General features: G+C 33.0%; 1 protein-coding gene across 1 annotated transcript in view; it reads right to left on the reverse strand.

Annotated features, from left to right (window-relative positions):
- LOC135136935 (homeobox protein aristaless-like) overlaps positions 1–16,856 on the reverse strand; it is a 167,721-nt gene extending 150,865 nt beyond the window's left edge. Inside the window, exons 1-2 of the mRNA XM_064066429.1 lie at positions 16,617–16,856; positions 3,984–4,201 (exon numbers count right to left, since the gene is read on the reverse strand). Coding sequence (XP_063922499.1) covers positions 3,984–4,191 — 208 coding nt within the window. The 5' untranslated portion in view covers positions 4,192–4,201; positions 16,617–16,856. The remainder of the gene's footprint in view (positions 1–3,983; positions 4,202–16,616) is intronic.
- Between the last annotated feature and the right edge of the window lie 1,620 nt (positions 16,857–18,476).

Raw genomic sequence — 18,476 nt, forward strand, 5'->3', positions numbered from 1 at the left:
TTGATTTTCTTAATATCGTAGTCTTCTTTTCTTAACAAAGAACTTAAAACTTGTTCAAAATGGTAAATTTTCGTAGGAAAATATGAATTCTGTGATTATGCTCCTCCCATCGACTTGAAAACCAATGAAATATTCATCACAATTTAGATCGGGGCGGGTCTAGGTGGGGCTTAATCTTTGGCTTTTTGGCTTTCTTTTTTACTTAATACACATAGTTTCCTTGAAAAACACATTTAATTTAGAACTTGTTTACCATGATAATTTTTTGTAGAAAAATAAGGATTTTGCAATAAGCTCCGCCCCCGGTTTACAACGAATCAAAAACATTATAATCCCGATTGAGATAGGGTGGGTGGGCGGGGTTTGCATTTTGCCTTGATTTTCTTGATATCGTAGTCTTCTTTTCACCACAAAAAACTTAAAACTTGTTCAAAATGGTAAATTTTTGTGGGAAAATATGAATTCTATGATTATGTTCCTCCCATGGACTTGAAAACCAATGAAATATTCATCACAATTTAGATGGGGCGGGTCTAGGTGGGGCTTAATCTTTGGCTTTTTGGCTTTCTTTTTTACTTAATACACATAGTTTCCTTGAAAAACACATTTAATTAAGAACTTGTTTACCATGATAATTTTTTGTAGAAAAATAAGGATTTTGCAATAAGCTCCGCCCCCGGTTTACAACGAATGAAAATCATCCTAATCCGGATTGAGATAGGGCGGGTGGGCGGGGTTTGCATTTTGCTTTGATTTTCTTAATATCGTAGTCTTCTTTTCATAACAAAAAACTTAAAACTTGTTCAAAATGGTACATTTTTGTAGGAAAATATGAGTTCTGTCATTATGCTCCTCCCATCGACTTGAAAACCAATGAAATGTCCATTACAATTTAGATGGGGCGGGTCTAGGTGGGGCTTAATCTTTGGCTTTCTTTTTTTTTAATAAATAAAAAATAAATAATAAATAAGATTTATTTGCCCAACAGAAATAATTCCATTTTTAATTAATACATATAGTTTCCTTGAACAACACAGTAACAGTTATTTAAGAACTTGTTACACATCATAATTTCTTGTAGAAAAATAAGGATTTTGCAATTAAACTCCGCCCCCGGTTTACAACGAATCAAAAACATCATAATCCCGATTGAGATAGGGCGGGTGGGCGGGGCTTGCATTTTGCTTTGTTTTTCTTAATGTCGTAGTCTTCTTTTCGCAACAAAAAACTTAAAACTTGTTCTAGATAGTAAAATTTTGTAGGGGAATATGAATTCTGTCATTATGCTCCTCCCCTCGACTTGAAAACCAATGAAATATTCATCACAATTTAATCGGGGCGGGTCTAGGTGGGGCTTAATCTTTGCCTTTCTTTTTTACTTAACACATATAGTTTCCTTGAACAACACAGTTAATTAAGAACTTGTTTCACATAATGTCATGTACAAAAAAAGGATTTTGCAATTAAGCTCCGCCCCGGGTTTACAACGAATGAAAATCATCATAATCCCAATTGAGATAGGGCGGGTGGGCGGGGTTTGCATTTTGCCTTGATTTTCTTAATATCGTAGTCGTATTTTCACAACAAAAAACTTAAAACTTGTTCAAAATAGTAAATTTTACATTGTCCATTATTATCAGTTACTTTTGATAGATATTGGGAAATACAGGTAAATTTGTAATGATCGATTTTTTTTGCACAAAGCCATGCTAACTAGATGAAATCAATAGCTTCGTCGAGGACTAATAAATGTGTAAACCAAGGAGGGTAATATTGGCGGTGGAAATTTGAGGGAGAATCTGTTTACATAATTAGGAGTATTGAAATTACCTATCACTAAAAATAATTTGTACCTGTAATTGGTGTAACACTGTTTACACTGTTGGTCAATAAAATAATAACAATAATAATAAAAATAAATGTGTAGTGACGGCACCATGGGAAAACGCCAAAGTGAATCAGAGTACGAATCATTACCTCAGTAGAAATTTCCAGATTGTTATCATTAGTGTCATAAATTAAAAATTCGGGTTAAACGAGCCGAAATTCTGGGTTATCTCCAAACAGCTTCATAATTTTTGTCTAAACAACATGGGCCCTCTCGCTGACCCCTGCGTGCCGCATCCGGGTCCGCCGCCGTTGTTGGCTATCCAAGCAGAGCGCCATTAACGGTTCCGCGCAAAAAACCTCATTCAAATGAAGAAAAATCCTAATTATTGACTTGTCTCTCAACCGGATGACTCGGTTTTGAATTCTATTTGCTGGCATTCGGAATGCATGATGGCAAGATTTTTTCCCGCTCCGACCATGACAACGCAGACAAAGCGATCGGTAGAGCGTACGACTTCCTGTCATCTTGATTGAAGATTTATCCGCTTTTTGATCTCGAAAACTGCGTTTCTTGCTCCATGCAAATCTGGTGCAGCGCGCGGTAACGCAATTACACGCGTTTTTGCGATTTCGGCCGAAGGGGGTGGCGGCTTCCGCCCGAGCCCGAATTCGGGTCGACATTGTGGTCCTGCGAGCCGGATGGCCCGGTAATTGAATCCGTTTAGGAGCGATCGCAACAAGAGTTAGCCGAGTTTTGATGAAATTAATGTACACAATTAGAGCAGACACGCATTGCAGTCACGAGAAATAGCGATTCTCCGGTTCTACTCGCAGTCACAATGTTCGCCAAACATAATAAACCTAACTAACTGCCTCTGTTCCCATTAGATATGCATTTCAAACCCGAATAAAACTTTATTGGTGGGTTACGTTGCTCTGTAAGTTGGATCGATTCACGTTTCAATCACGATTAACAAATTACCTAGTTCTGGGGTACTTTCGTTTTCCGTTATTGCCAGGACTGACACGAAAATGGAGGTTGTTAATTGACAAGCCTTGAACGACGGGAATTGTAACGGGCTGGATTTTATGCTTGCTGGGATGAGCGAGTGACAATGGATTTCGGCCGGATCGTCACAGCACTCTAGATTTGTACGGAACCTGATAAGTCTGATCCTATTAAAATTATTCGTAAAACACAAAACAGAAAGATTTATAGTGCTTCTACATTGTTTGACAGTCGGTTGCACAAAGACCCGGCATTTTTCATAACACACGTAACAATGCACAGGCATTTTTCAATTAACACCGCGATAATGGCTCGTAAAATAATAATCTCCGCGTTACAATTTCGTTAGGCAATATCCATCACACGTAGAACAAGTTTTTAATTAGATTAATTAATTGCAAACTAATTATCCCACCGTGTTATTATTTGCATGAATTATTAATGCCTCAAAATTGAATTAGTTTCAGTTAATTAACCAAAATTTAATGGTAGACTGTATAACAAGAACAAATTTCGGCCATAAATAATAATTATATCTAACGAACCACACCAATTATGCATATTGAAGCCAGCTATCGATTGAAAAAAAATTAAAAACAAGCCTGCAGTTTTAAGGACGATCTATTCATAAAAAACCGATCGAGCAATTAATTCTAACCACCTCCGGCCACTTTCACCATTGTCCATAACACCAAACAGTTTTTCAAAGTCCGCAATTAATTACACTCCACCTCGTATATTACTTTAACTCTAAATCAACCGATAAATAATACCTTCATACCTCCTTATTTCTCCAATTACGGTAATTATTGCCTAGGACATTTATGTTTAACCTACGATAAAATTGGTCTTTAAGTGCGCATTTACTAAACCGAAAGGTACATAACTAGATAGCGTCACTTACACAATGCACAAATAAATTGTGTGCACTATAGTATTTTTAGCATTGTTAATGACACGAAAGCCTATTATAAATAACACTCCGCGACAACTCCCCGTGTTTAACTTACTTATAATGTCACATAAATTACAATCGCGCCATACTGCATTTAATTACTATTATTACAGCCCGAAACTGGTGAAACACCGGGGTCCATTCTAGAGCGTGTTCTGTTTCGCGTTTACGGTAACGATCTGCACTCACCTTTCCCGTCGCCGTTCTCCGCCGCCTCCCCCGCGTCCCCCAGGTCCACGAGGCTGCGGATGGAGAAGACCGATTTGGCCACCCGCATTTTGCAGGCGTTGTCCTGCGCGGCGGGGTCGCGGGGGCGGGTGCTGAGGTCCATTTCGACGCACTCGCCGTCCATGGGCTGGTCGGCGGCGGCGGCGTCCCGTGATGGGCCGGGGTGCATCAATGGTCACCTGGAAGCAGAGCGCACTGCCTGAATTACGCGTGCGAAATGGGCTGTCCTTGCGTGCTGTGTCAAACGTACGATAAATTACTGTTACTTTTACTACACAAGCGTGGTGAATCGGTGAAATTGATGAATGGTGGCGATAAGTTTGCGTAAAGTGTGGGCGCGATGGCAGCGTTGTTGGTCGAATGCTCATGCACAATTTTTGGCAATTTTTAATTTAAGTCAATGGGTTTAATATATTTTGGAAAAACGAGCAAGATTACGTTGATATTTATTTTTGAATCGAGTGGACTTAAAAAAGTGATTTGGATTTCCTTGGTATCCAAGCAATTAAAATACTAACTTCCACGAGAGAGCAAAAAAATAGTTGCATTTTCAACTCAAACTTTTAAATTGACGGTAATTTGACAAGACAAAAATTCAATCAAAGACAAATCTTCAAAAATTCATAGCTGTTTTTGATCGTGTTTTTTAATACTTTCTAGGTTAAACAGGTTAGTTTTGTCCTAAATTAAACTGTACATTTTAGCACTACTATTTATTTCACGAACTGTCTCAGAAACAGTTGATTTTGACAATTTTTTGAGATGACGTCATCAAGTTTCAGGAGGGGATGAATATGAACTTAGTAACTTCAATATCCTACTAAAATTCAAAAGAATATTCTTGCTTATATTCCAAAAATAAGTAAAAATATCCCAATTTATTTATTTATTTTTTGATAATTTTTTGAAGTAAGGGAAAAATAAACCCTTGTCGAGTTATACAATTCAATAACATTTATTTAACAATATTACTGATAAATAGGAAAATTTCGGACAGAATTTACAATCTTCACAACAATTTTAATATCCACTTGGAATTTTGAAGTATTCGGTTCAGTAGTTCGGTTATAATTAGGTAAATATTTTCGTCGCAGCAACGTTTGTCGTGTGCTCACGCAGAATTTCTGGCTGGGTATACAGCATAGAGAAATTTTTATTTCAAACTACTGAGATTTACTTGTAATTAATTTCTAAATCAAGTGGACGTAAAATAAATGATTTGGATTTCCTTGATATTCAACTAAGTAGTTCCATTACTAACTTAGTACGAGAGAGCAAAAAGAAAGCATAATCAATGACAACCACGGATTTTTAAAAGTTTGTCTCTGATCGTTGCATTTTCAACTCAAACTTTTAAATTGACAAGACAAAAATTCAATCAAAGACAAATCTTCAAAAATCCATAGCTGTTTTTGATCGTGTTTTTGCTACTTTCTAGGTTAAACAGAGGTTAGTTTTGTCCTAAATTAAACTGTACATTTTAGCACTACTATTTATTTCACGAACTGTCTCAGAAACAGTTGATTTTGACAATTTTTTGAGATGACGTCATCAAGTTTCCGGAGGGGATGAATATGAACTTAGTAAATTCAATATTCTACTATAATTCAAAAGAATATTCTTGCTTATATTCCAAAAATAAGTAAAAATATCCCAATTTATTTATTTATTTTTTGATAATTTTTTGAAGTAAGGGAAAAATAAACCCTTGTCGAGTTATACAATTCAATAACATTTATTTAACAATATTACTGATAAATAGGAAAATTTCGGACAGAATTTACAATCTTCACAACAATTTTAATATCCACTTAGAATTCTAAAGTATTCGGTTCAGTAGTTCGGTTATATTTAGGTAAATATTTTCGTCGCAGCAACGTTTGTCGTGTGCTCACGCAGAATTTCTGGCTGGGTATACAGCATAGAGAAATTTTTATTTCAAACTAATGGGATTTATTTGTAATTAAATTCTAAATCAAGTGGACGTAAAATAAATGATTTGGATTTCCTTGATATTCAACTAAGTAGTTCCATTACTAACTTAGTACGAGAGAGCAAAAAGAAAGCATAATCAATGACAGCCACGGATTTTTAAAAGTTTGTCTTTGATCGTTGCATTTTCAACTCAAACTTTTAAATTGACAAGACAAAAGTTCAACCAAAGACAAATCTTCAAAAATCCATAACTGTTTGTGATCGTGTTTTTTGCTATTTTCTAGGTTAAACAGATTAGTTTCGTCCTAAATTAAACTGTACATTTTAGCACTATTATGCATTTCACGAAATGTCTCAGAAACAGTTGATTTTGACAATTTTTTGAGATGACGTCATCAAGTTTCCGGAGGGGATGAATATAAACTTAGTAAATTCAATATCCTACTAAAATTCAAAAGAATATTCTTGCTTATATTCCACAAATAAGTAAAAATATCCCAATTTATTTATTTATTTTTTGATAATCTCTTGATGCAAGAAGAAAATAGACCCTTGTCGAGTTATACAATTCAATAACATTTATTTAACAATATTACTCATAAATAGGAAAGTTTCGGACAGAATTTACAATCTTCACAACAATTTTAATATCCACTTAGAATTTTGAAGTATTCGGTTCAGTAGTTCGGTTATAATTAGGTAAATATTTTCGTCGCAGCAACGTTTATCGTGTGTTCACGCAGAATTTCTGGCTGGGTATACAGCATAGAGAAATTTTTATTTCATACTAATGGGATTTATTTGTAATTAATTTCTAAATCAAGTGGACGTAAAAAAAATGATTTGGATTTCCTTGATATTCAACTAAGTAGTTCCAGTACTAACTTAGTACGAGAGAGCAAAAAGAAAGCATACTCAATGACAGCCACGGATTTTTAACAGTTTGTCTTTGATCGTTGCATTTTCAACTCAAACTTTTACATTGACAAGACAAAAATTCAATCAAAGACAAATCTTCAAAAATCCATAGCTGTCTTTGATCGTGTTTTTTGCTACTTTCTAGGTTAAACAGAGGTTAGTTTTGTCCTAAATTAAACTGAACATTTTAGCACAATATCAATCAACAATATTATTGATAAATAGGAAAAATTCGGGTAGAATTAATCCATCTTCACGATAATTTTAATATACACTTAGAATTTTAAAGTATTCGGTTCAGTAGTTTCGGTTATAATTAGGTAAAGATTTTCGTCGCCGTATCGTTTGTCCTGTACTCACGCAGAATTTCTAGCTGACTATACAGCATGGGAAAATTTTTATTTCAAACTAATGGGATTTAATTGTAATTTATTTCTAAATCAAGTGAACTTAAAAAAAATGATTTGGATTTCTTTGATATTCAACTAATTGCAGTACTATCTTACTACCAGAGAGCAAAAAAAAATATATTCAAGGACAGCCATGGATTTTTGAAAGTTTGTCGTTGATTGATGCATTTTCAAATCAAACTTTAATCTAACAAGACAAAAATTCTATCAAAGACAAATCTTCAAAAATCCGTAGCTGTCTTTGATCGCGTTTTTTATTGCTCTCTCGGTAGAACATGTAGTTTTATCCGAAATTAAACTTTATATTTTAGCACTAGTATTCAGTTCCCGAAATGTTTAAGAAAAAGTTGATTTTAATAAATTTTTGAGATGACATCATCAAGTTTCCAAAGGGGCTGAATATGTAACTTAGTAAATTCAATATCCTACTAAAATTTAAAAAAATATTCTTCCATATATTTCACAAATAAGTAAACATATCCGAATTTATGTTTTTATTCTTTAGTAAACTTTTGATGTAAATAAACAATAGAAGCTTGTCAAGTTCTACAATTCGATAGAATTTATTTCACAATATTATTGACAAATTGGAAAATTTCGGGTAGAATTAATCCATCTTCACGATAACTTTAATATACATTTAGAATTTTAAAGTATTCGGTTCAGTAGTTTCGGTTATAATTAGGTAAAGATTTTCGTCGCCGTATCGTTTGTCCTGTACTCACGCAGAATTTCTAGCTGACTATACAGCGTGGGAAAATTTTTATTTCAAACTAATGGGATTTAATTGTAATTTATTTCTAAATCAAGTGAACTTAAAAAAAATGATTTGGATTTCTTTGATATTCAACTAATTGCAGTACTATCTTACTACCAGAGAGCAAAAAAAAATATATTCAAGGACAGCCATGGATTTTTGAAAGTTTGTCGTTGATTGATGCATTTTCAAATCAAACTTTAATCTAACAAGACAAAAATTCTATCAAAGACAAATCTTCAAAAATCCGTAGCTGTCTTTGATCGTGTTTTTTATTGCTCTCTCGGTAGAACAGGTTAGTTTTATCCGAAATTAAACTTTATATTTTAGCACTAGTATTCAGTTCCCGAAATGCTTGAGAAAAAATTGATTTTAATAATTTTTTGAGATGACGTCATCAAGTTTCCAGAGGGGCTGAATATGTAACTTAGTAAATCCAATATCCTACTAAAATTTAAAAAAATATTCTTCCATATATTTCACAAATAAGTAAAAATATCCGAATTTATGTTTTTATTCTTTAGTAAACTTTTGATGTAAATAAACAATAGAAGCTTGTCAAGTTCTACAATTCGATAGAATTTATTTCACAATATTATTGACAAATTGGAAAATTTCGGGTAGAATTAATCCATCTTCACGATAACTTTAATATACATTTAGAATTTTAAAGTATTCGGTTCAGTGGTTTCGGTTATAATTAGGTAAAGATTTTCGTCGCCGTATCGTTTGTCCTGTACTCACGCAGAATTTCTAGCTGACTATACAGCGTGGGAAAATTTTTATTTCAAACTAATGGGATTTAATTTTAATTTATTTCTAAATCAAGTGAACTTAAAAAAAATGATTTGGATTTCTTTGATATTCAACTAATTGCAGTACTATCTTACTACCAGAGAGCAAAAAAAAATATATTCAAGGACAGCCATGGATTTTTGAAAGTTTGTCGTTGATTGATGCATTTTCAAATCAAACTTTAATCTAACAAGACAAAAATTCTATCAAAGACAAATCTTCAAAAATCCGTAGCTGTCTTTGATCGTGTTTTTTATTGCTCTCTCGGTAGAACAGGTTAGTTTTTTCCGAAATTAAACTTTATATTTTAGCACTAGTATTCAGTTCCCGAAATGCTTGAGAAAAAATTGATTTTAATAATTTTTTGAGATGACGTCATCAAGTTTCCAGAGGGGCTGAATATGTAACTTAGTAAATTCAATATCCTACTAAAATTTAAAAAAATATTCTTCCATATATTTCACAAATAAGTAAAAATATCCGAATTTATGTTTTTATTCTTTAGTAAACTTTTGATGTAAATAAACAATAGAAGCTTTTTAAGTTCTACAATTCAATAGAATTTATTTCACAATATTATTGACAAATGGGAAAATTTCGGGTAGACTTAATCCATCTTCACGATATTTTAATATACATTTAGAATTTTAAAGTATTCGGTTCAGTAGTTTCGGTTATAATTAGGTAAAGATTTTCGTCGCCGTATCGTTTGTCCTGTACTCAAGCAGAATTTCTAGCTGACTATACAGCATGGAAAATTTTTATTTCAAACTGATGGGATTTAATTGTAATTTATTTCTAAATCAAGTGAACTTAAAAAAAAATGATTTGGATTTCTTTGATATTCAACTAATTGCAGTACTAACTTACTACGAGAGAGCAAAAAAACATATTCAAAGACAGCCATGGATTTTTGAAAGTTTGTTGTTGATCGATCATTTTCAAATCAAACTTTAATCTAACAAGACAAAAATTCTATCAAAGACAAATCTTCAAAAATCCGTAGCTGTCTTTGATCGTGTTTTTTATTGCTCTCTCGATAGAACAGGTAGTTTTATCCTAAATTAAACTTTATATTTTAGCACTAGTATTCAGTTCCCGAAATGTCTAAGAAAAAGTTGATTTTAATAATTTTTTGAGATGACGTCATCAAGTTTCCAGAGGGGCTGAATATGTAACTTAGTAAACTCAATATCCTACTAAAATTTGAAAGAATAGTCTTCCAGATATTTCACAAATAAGTAAAAATATCCGAATTTGTGTATTTATTTTTTGATAAACTTTTGATGTAAATAAACAATAGAAGCTTGTCAAGTTCTACAATTCAGTAGAATTTATTTAACAATATTATTGACAAATGGGAAAATTTCGGGTAGAATTAGTCCATCTTCAGGACAATTTTAATATACACTTTGAATTTTAAAGTATTCGGGTCGGTAGTTTCAGTTATTACTAAATATTTTCGTTCCACTCGGGGACTAGACACCGACACTCTCTGCAAATGATTCTGTAGCAGAAAGGACGAATTTCATCTACTCAATTTGGAAAAAAATCTGTGGGAACCGTGTTTTTTGCATTCTTAATTACTAAAGTAGCATTTTCCTTGTAAACGCGTTATGTCATAAACCCATTTCGCGCCAGACGAATATTTTTACGATAAGATTAACGTAATTAAGCGCGAATTTGAAAGTGTAATACACGGGCCAAGTATGCGTCGAATATGCGCTGTTCAAAGGTCGTTAGCATATCAGCGATACTGTAATTGCACCCTGTTTGAATATCTAAAGTGAGAAAAAGTGATTTCTTTTGTTTGTTTGTTTATCGAATCAGATGCTAACGTAATTGAGGTAATTTGAGGCAATTTGTGTTATCTGTAATTGGTGTTCGAGTACGAGGTGCGCGTTTTACATTTTTGATTGGGTTAATTAATTGTGCGGAGTGGGTTGAGTGTCAGTGCCGTATTTGTCCTTTATGAGTTCGCTACGAGTAATTAATATGTTGCTTATTAAGGTCAAGTGACAGCTGGAATTAAATTCTTGTCGCGAATTTATGGGAGAATTTCATTTTCATAATTATGCGGGTAGGTGATGGGAACAACGTACGAGAACATGATGACAGTCGGGTGACGTTAATGACGCCAGATAAATTACTTATGTTAATGTGCAATAAAGGCTATGTTGGGCATTCTTTCGCTGCCCTCTTTTAGACTCACGTCGTCGCTCAAAATTTGTACTAATAAAAAGACGTCACCAAACGCGAAAACAACGCCGAATAAATGAAATTCTCCCAGTCAAGCCATATTTATAATATGTTGACTCTTTACACAAGTTGTATGGCAGACTCACATAATTACTTGCAAACAAATGAGAAAATTATGCAAACGCAACCATAAATGCAAAATATGTAAGTAGGCATATACAAACGTAGAACATTTTTCAAAATTATAATATTTATTCAAATTTAAATACTTTAATTAAATCCATATCCATTTTATTCATTTATCACATTTTAATTCCCTCGAACGTAAATACTTAATTAAAACGTCCAGCTGACAGTTTTATCACCCGGACCTTGAGAGCCACACATATCCCAACGTTGTGACATTACTTACGGCACTACATTTAATTTTTATTCAAACGAGCTTCTCTCTTTTTTCGTGTTTCAGCCGGAAGTGCATTAGATAAATAAAAACGGCAAACGTTATCGGCTGCACCGATTACCGACACGCACAATACGTTTAATTAATAGACGCAATCAAGAACGCCGTGCATTTCCATTTTTACGACCAATAAAAAGACGTGGCTTTATCGATAGGGTAGAGCTTTCGCGAGCGCGGGTTAATCGACACGGTACAACAATAAAATCAAATTTTGGACGCTACTTCGACCACCGTTTCGACGAGGCGGCAAACTCTTTCGAATAAGCATTGACAGGTCACAGATATTGAAACGAAATAAAAACTAAAGTCTGAGCTGCTTAACATTTATTACTTGATACAGTTTAGCATAAATACATAATGATGAAGTGTACGTTCGTTTAAATTTTGCAAGCTATATATTATAATAGCGTGGAACCAGATAAGGGCACTTATGGGTTCTTATCGCAATGTAATTATGTTTAATTAGAGCTGTTACAGTGTTTGTTTTGATAATTTTTGTGACGCGGTTCGTCCTATGTACCTGTATATAGGGTTGAGTTTTCGAGTTTCCTTGGTCGGTCATAACGATTATTTATTGATATGGTGCACATGTATGGATGTCGTAATGCATTATGCATCGAGGCAACAAAGTCGACAAAAAAAACTGTAAAATTTAATGAGCTGGAATAAAAGTTTCAAAATGGATGCATTTTAGTACTATGCTAATGTGCTCGTTAAGTGCCCGAGGATAATAAATGGCTTCCTTAATGTTGGCAAAAAGAGAAGGCGTAATTTAATTAGAGACGGCGACTGGGGCCGAATCTGGGGATTTTTGGCCAGAAATGGGTCCGGTTGTGGTATGAATGGAAAATTCGAGAACGAAATAGCAAAAAGCTTACGTTTCAGTAAAATATTCAGGTTGTCAAAGGTGTGACGTCATCGATTTTTTTTAATAAACTTTTTTGAAGAACAAGTACTTAATTTACTATTTGAAAGTTTACACTAACGTTATGTAAGAATATTTTGCAACCAGAAACAAAATAATATCACAAATTGTGTCACCAGAGTAATTTTAACATTCAAAATTTTAAATTCAAGTTTAGATCGTTGACCTGTTTCCAGTTTTTTTTTTGAAAATATATACAATTTGATAACAATTTGCTACACCTAATACAATAAAATATTTTATGATTTTGAATTCTTCAGACTCCAGTTTTCATTCATTTAGTGTCTTAAAATTGGTTTTCCAAAAATTCAACATTTTCACAAATAATTTTTTTTGACAAATTCGGCATTATTAGAATTTCAAACTGTAGAATTAGTCACTATAGAAAATTTGAGTTTTAATTACATACCGAATTCCAAATTGTATTATTTTTTTCTTTTGTAGACATTGACAAAAATTTTAAAATTTTGTGTTAAAAACTCTTGCATTCCTAGTACTTGTTACAATAAAACTAATTTTGGCAAATCACATACACTGTAAAAAATAGAGGGTGGGTGGGCGGGGCTAGTACTTGATTAGATAAAATTGATTTTGGCAAATGACATATCCCCTAAGAAAACAAAGGGTGGGTGGGCGGGGCGAATACTTTACAGATAAAACTGATTTTGGCAAATTACCTACTTTCTAAGAAAATAAAGGGTAAAGGGTATATAATTTGGCAAGATCAGTCTTATCTTGGCAAGACAAAATTAGCCCCGCCCACCCACCCTGCCTCTATTTCAGTGATTGATTTATTCGGTTTGAATGAAATGAATGATCTTATGCTGAAGAGAATTAAAATTAGTCGGTAGGATGAGAAGAACGGGGTGGGCGGGGCTAGTACTAGCTAAGATAAGACTGTTTTCGGCAAATCACATATCTTCCACAAAAATAGAGGGCGGGTGGGCGTTACTAGTATCCAATTGAAATATAGCAATTTTTACGATTTTTTAAAAAATTCACTTTCAATCCTACACAGAAATTATGCATTTCGCCAAGAATGTGTTTACGAGAAAAAAAAATAGGAATTGGAAATGAGCCCCATACTTTTTCCACTAAACATCAGAAACATTTTTTGAAGAAGCGCTTGTAGTTGATGTTTTGATTTTTTTAATTACTCGACGTCAAATTTTTACCAAATTTCAACCATTTTTTTCAAAAATATGGAAATAATATAATTTTTTCTTCTCAAACCATTCCTAAGGAAAAAAAATCTCACTGTGATTATCTTTCGCGTTTTTTTAATGTTGCAGATTTCATAGAATACGAAAATGTAGGTTTACCATTTTCATCTGGCTCTTGGTGATTTTATAAAAAAAGATGTCCAAACTATTGACTCTTGGCAACTGCGGAATTTTAAATGCGGATTCTAACATTTTTCTAGATCTAGATGGTAAAACAGTTTTCTAGAATTCCTGGGAACACAGTCATTCTATTATTATTATTATTAGTGTTACTTAAAGAGTGTTTTGTTTTTAAGGCGTAACACACAACGCAGTTTTTTTTAATGAAACACCTTATATATTTTACAGGTTTATTATTAGGCTTTACAATATCATTTGAATTTTGAAATTCCGATGCGAGGTTGTCACGTTGTTCCAATTTACTTCAAATTTTTTAGGCTTCACAAAAAAAATCGCACTAGGGTTATTTTTTACAATATCATTTGAATTTTGAAATTCCGATGCGAGGTTGTCACGTTGTTCCAATTTACTTCAAATTTTTTAGACTTCACAAAAAAAATCGCACTAGAGTTATTTTTAAAATCCGTAGTACAATATTTTATGGAGAGACAAATAAAAGTATGCACTTTGTTGTAGTATAATTGATATTAAATTTTCGTATACAAAGTGTTTATAAAAAAACATATTACAATTTTCAAAAATCCATATTTCTGTTTTTTCAAGTAGGACGTCCCATATTTTATTGCTATTTTCTATATTTAAAGTTGATTAAAAATACTAAAAATTTTATAATTTTTTATAAACACTCTGTACATTAAAATTTGATTTAATTGATACCATAACAAAGCGTGTAGGTATTTCTAATATCTTTCCACAAAATATTGTAACACAAATTTTGAAAACAACCCTGTTGCGATTTTTTTTGTAAACCCTTCCATTTTCAAAACATTTCAAGAAAATTGGAACAACGCGGCAACGCCGCATCGGTGTTTCAAAAGTAAACTGTAGTTATAGGTAAAATCTAACAAAAGTCTAATGAGCATATGTAAAAATATATAGTGTTTTACTTAAAAAAACTGAGTTGCGTTACATCTTAAAAACTGGACACTCTGTATGGTTAAAAATAATTTTGGAATATAGTCCTCTACTATTCTGATCATTGACTTGTTTTAATATAATTCGCCCTATATACATATTAAGAAAATTGTTCGAAGTTCCGATTTATATTATCTACCAATTACATACAGAGTGATGAAAAAATGATGTTTATGCTCGATGATACGTTGTTAAGAAGGCTTTGAAGAACTCGAAAAAAATGGTTCCAAAAATTTAAACTATTGAAAATATTTAACACCAAAATTGAAGAATTAACTTCGTAATTCTGATTTGATTTAATGAACTGTCTGACAGTTAAAAAATTAGTTATTAATAATTTAATAATAATTTACTAGAATACGATCCATACCGTCATTTTTCAATACTGACACAAGTCATTTTTGACAATTTTTATCGGAATTTTAGATTTTCAGTTAATTTTTAAATTAATTTCGAAGAATTAAGATTTTCGAAAATTTGGTTCAGACATTTTTTTTACCATTTTTTTCGAGTTTTTCATAGCCTTCTTAACAACGTAAAATTGAACATAGGTATCCGTCATTTTTTCATCACCCTGTAGAGTTTTGCATTCTAAAAATAATACACTTCATCCCTCCCTAAACACGAATAAAGTCATCTCAAAATAAATTAAAAGCAATTTTTAATGAAAAATATGCCCTATATATCTATTGTGCTTCAGATTAAAGAGAAGTTCGAGTTTTTTTGGAATCTTTTATAAGCTTTGAACAGTGTTATTTTATTTAACCTGTGCAACATTTTTATTTTTTGGAAATCTATTTTAGAATACATTCACGTCTGTCAAATTTATACACATTTTTGTCAAAATTTCAAAAACCATTTTTATAATTTGCCAAACTAAAAAACTCCGATTTTCATTTTTAACAAAATCGTACATATTTTTCTTGAATTTTTCAAATTTTGCAATGCTCATAATTAATTTTTCACCATAAATCATTATAAATAGTTTACACATAATCAGCTGAAAATTTTGAAAAGCAACTTAGTTTTTTGAAAAATTTGTCTTGATTCGCAATGTGTTTATAAATGCGTTTTTAACCAATTTCGGATTTGAATTTGTGTTGCGATGTTCTCAGTTTTATAATATTTTAATAATTCCAGTGTGATGTAATAGAATTTTGATATTTTCAAAAATCCACTTTCTTTAGTTATTTTCACCTACACTACATAGAATTTTTGTTTTTTTTTCACGTTTAATTTTGTATTCAATCTAAACACCTTACAAGCTTTAAAACACTCTTTTTATTTCAGTGGTTTACACGTGAACACTAAACCCATTAAAATTAAAAAACGCAAGAAGTTGATTCCGTTCTCGATAAGCCCATACTTACATATTCATGATCCTTAACATCGTAATTAGTCAACGAAAGCGTCGATCAGGTTTTTAAGGTATACCTACGTACAAAAGACTCTTAATCTTGAATTCGAGTAAGAAAACAAGAACTACTTTTTTGCTATGTATTAATTGACATTGCATACTCGATTCGCTCCTTTTATTATAGGGTGTATACAAGATTAAAATTCCTCGACCCAAAAAAATCGAAAACCAATTAATTTGTAATTAGTTTTTCTGATATAATTTTTTAAGTGTAACCGATACGCAATTTACAAAACGCTGTAGTTTGTCTATGTGTTAATTATTTTAGGTAATTAACTTTCGTTGTTTTTTCGTGCTCTTTTTAACGTCTATTAATTAATTTTCGATCAGTCAAAAAATTCCAACAGGAAACATTTTAGCCACCAACAAAAAATCTAATATTTTCTGTATGCTATTTTTTGCACCACACTTGCACAGCCACAGCGTGTCCCGAAACTCTCCCGCACCGCCCCCCACTTACATCAACGTTCTCCGCCGCAGCATCCACCGTCCATCGGGGGTTGAAGCGTCCACTCTCACTCTCACCCACCACACCGCGCGCGTGCCGCTCTTTCGGAACACACCGTATAATTTGTCCGTCTCGTGTGTAATTATCGCTTTAGTGGCATCAGCAGAGTAGCAGGTGTCGAAACGTGTAGCAGCGCTTGAGTACACCGTCAGTCAATAAAGCGGGGCAGCCACTGCCGACGGAGGCGAGGTACGGTACCGATGGGACGGCGTCCATATGGGCCGACCCATGGGCGGAGCGCGGCCGCACGTTCATTAATTACACCTCTTGTTACTGTCTATACACATGAATGTTAAACGTGTCGTAAATATTTGAGCTAACGAGCGCGGAGCCGGCGCTGGGCCTGGGACGGCTGAACCGCCGCCGGGGCGGCAGGGGCGGGTGCGAGGTAACGAAGGGGAGACGTGGTACCCAGTGGCGGAAGGCAGGGGCGAACGGGGTTTGGAGGGGTGTAGGGGGTTTATGGGTTTTTCAAAGTTGAAGGGAATACTTTATTGTGTTTTAGAAAAAATATGGAAAGTGGAAATTTTGCCTTCACTTTGGTACAGTTGACTGTTTTTCTTTTTTCTTCACTCCTTTATTTTCTGGGCTAAATTGTTCTGTGGAACAATCAAGAATAAAATTGAAAATGAGATATTTGTTGAATACTGTATGAAATGAAAAAAAAAACACTTTGGTTTGTGTAATCTAAGCTTTGATAAACCCACGTTGTTAATAATTTTGTGTATTTGACAATTCTATTTTTAAAATTCTGTTTTACTTGCTTTTAAGAGGGATGAATTTGGAATTGTTTGAGATATATAGGCCTAAATGTGATGGAGCATTGTCCATCAGTATTACAATTTCCGGCAAAGTTGGTTTTCATACAATTCTTCGTATTGTATTCCTATCATATAATTCAGTATTGTACTGTTTTATATTTCTTGCCGAAAAAAATTTGAAAGAAATATACTATTCTGAAACGAACAATTCTGTCAGACTGTTTACTTTTCTTAATGTACCTACCTACTTAAATCTCATCTCAGGAAGTATTGCCTTGCATAAAACGCATCATTTTAGTAACAGCATCGCAAGTATTTAACTAACAATGTAACTATTATTCACAGAAAATGTGTTTTTTTCACCTACTTAAATTAAGTTGTCTTATAGGGTACTTAAGTTCCATCTTTGGAAAGTTTCTTTAAAATCGACTGCCCCGTCGGAGCAAAATTGTGCTCTTCAATTTAGAGAATTTTTGTTTGAAGTGTGTTCTCAAAATGATACTTTAAGTAAGCTTGTTGTAGGGAAATTTTCCTAATTTATTTAGTTTAACATTTTACTTACCTTTAAATCCCATTTTTTCTTATTCTTCGGGCTTTATCGAAATAATGTTCAAAAACAATTCGACAAATTAAAAAATATAATTGTTATTTGTATATCTATAGTGGGGGCAAAAAATCCTTTGAATTTTTTTTGCCCCTTCTTTTTTAAGAATATAAAAGAATGTTTTGTTTTTGAGAGAATACGAAAGAATTTTGAGTGTCCCGAGTGTTTTTTTTTATAAATATGAAAAAAAGAAAGAACTTAAGCTATTGTTATTGAAAAATTCCGGAGACTTTCTTTTTGTTTTAGAACGAATCTGAAAGGATTTTGGGGCTCCTGGAGTTTGAAAGAATTTTAAAAAATCTCTTTTAATGCGCACATTTTAATTGCGTTATTACCGTTTACCATTTAATATCGCAGGTCAGTAAAATTTTCGTGGACACAAAAATAACGTTTTGTGAACACTCTGGATAGTTTGAAAGAATCCGTAATTCTTAAAACTTTCATTGG

This window comes from Zophobas morio, unplaced genomic scaffold (assembly GCF_036711695.1).
Source record: "Zophobas morio isolate AGI-343-1 ecotype UQ-CSIRO unplaced genomic scaffold, CSIRO_AGI_Zmor_V1 ptg000028l, whole genome shotgun sequence".
In the NCBI taxonomy this organism is placed as follows: domain Eukaryota; kingdom Metazoa; phylum Arthropoda; class Insecta; order Coleoptera; family Tenebrionidae; genus Zophobas; species Zophobas morio.